Source organism: Eulemur rufifrons, chromosome 8, assembly GCF_041146395.1.
Source record: "Eulemur rufifrons isolate Redbay chromosome 8, OSU_ERuf_1, whole genome shotgun sequence".
In the NCBI taxonomy this organism is placed as follows: domain Eukaryota; kingdom Metazoa; phylum Chordata; class Mammalia; order Primates; family Lemuridae; genus Eulemur; species Eulemur rufifrons.
Genome location: NC_090990.1, coordinates 102,129,233 through 102,133,748, shown reverse-complemented (window position 1 = coordinate 102,133,748; position 4,516 = coordinate 102,129,233). Strand labels below are relative to the sequence as shown.

The window sequence follows — 4,516 nt, the reverse complement described above, 5'->3', positions numbered from 1 at the left end:
ATTCTGGATCACGTGGTGTAAAGTCTACCCACCAACACTCGCTTCAGGGTTTGGAGCACAGCAAGAAGAAAATTCCCTAAGCATTTTGCTATCTGTAATTTGATGATATCGATAGAACAGTTTTCTCCTTAACATGAAAAAATAAGCAGACCTATTTTTCATTTAGTCACTCCCTCAAAATAAGTTTTCCAGTTGCAAAGGGTTTTCATTTATTCCTCAGTACTTTTCAACTTCTTTGAAAATGTTTGACACATCCTACGTACTTTTAGATGAAGTGGTATACAAAATAAATTATATGTGGTAGCTGAGAATTACATAAATATAACATTTTATGCCTTTGACCACCAGCATGAGATGGTTGTCAGACTTTGAATATATGTCAAAGTTGTGACTGCATCCTAGAGACCCAACCTCTCTGACCTCATCTGTAGACAGTCTGTCCTGGACCCTGACTACTGATCTCTTTGCTATTATTCTGCATTTCCTTAACACTTGCCATTCCCTCTCATTGGAGCAATCCACCCCAGATCTACCCATGGCTCCCTCTTCTATTCATTCATGTCTTTACACAGAAGTCACTTTAGAAGAGTCTTTCTAAGAATTTTCTCTGAAATATTGCCCATGCACCACTATCAGTTGCCCTATAAGTGTGGGGTTTGTGTAGGGGTGTGTGTGTGTGTGTGTGTGTGTGTGTGGGCGCGCGTGCGCGCACTGTAACTTCCATGAGAACATAGAGTCTATCAATAACAAGAACTTGTATAAGACTGCTTGACAGCCAGGCGCGGTGGCTCACGCCTGTAATCCTAGCCCTCTGGGAGGTCAAGGTGGGAGGATCGCTCAAGGTCAGGGGTTCGAGACCAGCCTGAGCAAGAGCAAGACCCCGTCTCTACTAAAAAGAGAAAGAAATTATTTGGACAACTAAAAAGATATACAGAAAAAATTAGCTGGGCATGGTGGCACATGCCTGTAGTCCCAGTTACTTGGGAGGCTGAGGCAGGAGGATTGCTTGAGCCCAGGAGTTTGAGGTTGCTGTGAGCGAGGCTGATGCCATGGCACTCTAGCCCGGGCAACAGAGCCAGACTCTGTCTCAAAAAGAAAAAAAGACTGCTTGACATGTGACAGACATCAGGAAACATCTGTAAATAAACTGAAGAACTGATATGTGTACACTGAGCTGAACACATTTTTTCCTGCTATTACAGATGATGAAACTGAAGATGAGAGAGTTTAAGTAATTAGTTCAGGGTCATACAAGCTAAAAGAGGTAAAACTGAGTTTACAACCAATAAAAGAGAATTATTTTTTTCTACCAAATACAAGAAACACGTTTCAAGGGACACTGAATTGAGGGATGGGAAAGCCTAATTCTAACAATTCAATAGGAATGAAAAGGACCACTCATATAATGTAGTTAACAGAAGAGGATAAAAGCACAAAATGCAAACAAAAGTAATGTGGGCTTGACCATGACACATGTGCTTTATTGGCGAAGCAAAAGAATAGGCACACAAGCTTTGCTGGTAGGGACCAGCGCCAAGATCACTGACAGACAGCTGGCAAAGGGAGATAAGGTGACAGTCCTAAAGCTCATCTTCCAACAACATATCAGCTTCAGTGCCTAAGATTTTCTCTGTCAGCTGTCATCCCAGGCAGAGGTTAGGGAGGTTGCAATCTGTCACCGTGGCTGAAGCAAAGATGATGGAGGGAGTCCTGAGGTCAAGAAGAGTGAGTGGATCTAGCTGGTTCATGGTCCTGATGAATCCTTTGCTGTTACTTGCTCTTGGGTGGACACTTCTGCTGGCAGGGAGGAGGTGGGCACTGCACAGGTGGGCAGGGAGGAGGTGGGCAAGGCTCAGGGCACTTTGGAGGTGGGCAGGGCTCAGGGCACTTTGGAGGTGGGCATGGCTCAGGGCACTTAGGTATGAACACAGGAGGTGGCTGGCAGGGCTGCTTGCACTGCTGCTGCTGTTGATAAGACATCTCTCGTGGGGCTCAGAGGATCTGAAAGAGAAGCAACGGCATTCATAAGAGACACAGTCCTGATGGTGCAACAGTTAGCCACAGCATCAACCATCCAGTCTCCAAGGACCCACTTGGATTCCTAACACAATCCTTAAGATTTTGTGTAACTTTTTTACCCTTCCCGTTTAGGACCTCTCACCCTCAGCTCTTCAGTCTTTTGTGGCTGATCTCTTACTGTACCATTTTCTAAAGACAAAATTGCCTATGAGGCAGAAACAGATGTTTCTGAGGACAAATATTATCCAGAGAAGAAAAACCCAAGTATTAAAATTCTAACCAATTCTAAATGGAATCTCTACTCATAGCTTCCACGAGGCCCTGGTGACCAGTTTCGCTAAGTTGACTGTGGCGCTGAGCCATGGGGCTTTGAAAAGCGCTGCAAAGGCTGCAGCCCGTCACTCAAGGAAATTGTGCTCTGAGAGATCTAGTTGGAACAGATGTGGAGCAGGAGACAGGACAGCGTCTTGCAACTCTCACTCGCCTTCAGTTTAAGGTTCAGGTTTAAGGCTGTATTTTTTACTCCATTTCCCTCATCACCTTCAAGTCCATCTACCAAATATCAGCTAAAATTGATCCCCCAAACCTCATTATCTTCTTTTTCCCGTCCATGAGCATAAATTGACTAAAGCAAATCATTTCTACCCACAGGTTAAAACCTAACACCATCAAGTATCAAGAAAGGCTTTAAGATTTGTACTCACCAGAGTCTCCAGAGATCTATAGCTGAGTGCCAAGAAGATAGCATCAGCGAGCCGGAGAAACCTTTTATAAGGACTGGGCAGACCCACGCAGGGGAACAGCCCAGAACTGGGATGATGTGCTTATTTCCCAACCAAAATGCCAACTGCGTGCAATCCCCAAATAACTTGGCATGCTCACGGTACCAGAAAACTTCCTAGTTGGTGATCCTCCTCACCAGGGTAAATGCACAGTGATTCAGTTGAGACATTTTGTCTAGTTTTTCATGCCAGTGTCATGTGGCAATTGGAGAATATGACAAATTCTCTTGCAACGGTGATGTTTTCCTATAATCAGAGGTGGTACTTCCCCTACCTCCCAGCTTCCTGAGTGACCTGTATGTAACAACTATTACCTCATCCAGTGTCACCTGCCCAGTATCTAGCTTTGTTCTCTTTAACAGTGAGACCAGGGTGTGCTAACCCTGCAGTCTGGACATATCTTGACTTCTAGGTGAAGTTGCAGTTTTTCTTTACACCTAACTTCCCCTTTTACCCAGCCTATTGGTCTCTAGGCTTTTGTTGACAGTTAACTGACTTGAACAGGGCCACAAAGGCACATCTCAGCTTCCGAGACGCTGGCGGTCCCACCCTGCCTGTGTCTCCATAAGGTCCCTCAATGGGCTTGAATAGGGCAACACCATCCTGCAGTTTTCTAGGCCATAAGAGTTACATGCCAGGCCCTCCCTAAAGCTGCCATTTCCATTCACACACTGACCTCATCTCTGTGCCCTTCGTGATCATGAGTGACTGGTGGTCTACTAGAAACCTGAATACATCTTCTCCCATTTTCTTCAACACTGACTTAATATCTGGGCCACATCCATTTAGAAGCTTTTCCACTCCTAGTCCCCACATAATGGGTGCCACTTTTTCCTACATAAGTTAATTCAATTGATTCCTTAACAATTGCTCTCTTTTGAAATGATATTTAGTAGGATTTCAGGCTTTCTCTGCACACTCAAGGAGTGAAGTTCTGTGAGCTATCTATCCCACCAGTCACTTCATGAATATTTTTACATAAATAAATAAAATATGGCTACACAGAACTCACCCACTGATAATTTCTTAGTATAATTTATTGAACAACATTAATAAATATTTAGCTAGTATTACTCACTGTCCCAACTTGGAGAAACTTTGAGTACCTGGCTGTGTGGACATCTCCGGGCACCACTACCATGTGACATCAAATATTTCCTATCCTCCTCGAAGATGTTTACACAGCTATAATTAGAAATAAGAACTATTCCTACCTTAAAATTGTGCTGCAAAAGCTCAATGAGATACCTAATGTAATGCATATTATGTAGTGTGTCTTCAAAGAAATGTGAGCTCTAAAAGATAGATAAGCTATGAACAAACACTAAGTAATAATAACTAATCAATAAATTCAAATGCATCAAAAAGGTAGTAAAGAATGGCATTGTTTATTCTTCGGATTCTGTGAAGGTCCTTGCTCTGCTCTCCTCTTTCTTCTGGCTCAGGTCACTGCTGATTAGAGGGCAATAGCAAGATGGCACCAGAGAGTCTGCACCTTGCTTCCCTGAAAAAGCTCCCCCCAATACGTGAGGGAAGAGCTCACGCCTTGTACTCTTTACCCAGAAGAATGCTGGGTGGTGTGTGCACGTTTCACACTTGATTGGGCTCGTACAACTGAGAAAAATATCGGTGGCCTAGCCTGAGTATTTGAAGAGGTAGGAAATTCCTTGGGTTGAGCTCCAGTATTGACCTTTGTCTCAGCGTCTCAGAGGAAC

The 4,516-nt window shown here is 43.8% G+C and overlaps 1 protein-coding gene across 1 annotated transcript; it reads right to left on the bottom strand.

The window, feature by feature from the left end:
• Positions 1–1,770: 1,770 nt before the first annotated feature.
• Positions 1,771–1,980, bottom strand: LOC138389984 (small proline-rich protein 2I-like). Its single transcript, XM_069478735.1, has one exon. The coding sequence runs from the start codon at positions 1,978–1,980 to the stop codon at positions 1,771–1,773; it is 210 nt and encodes a 69-aa protein (XP_069334836.1).
• Positions 1,981–4,516: the final 2,536 nt, after the last annotated feature.

Coding starts and splice junctions, on each gene's coding strand:
- LOC138389984 (XM_069478735.1), bottom strand. CDS start 1,980: ATGTCTTATCAACAGCAGCAGCAGTGCAAGCAGCCCTGCCAGCCACCT.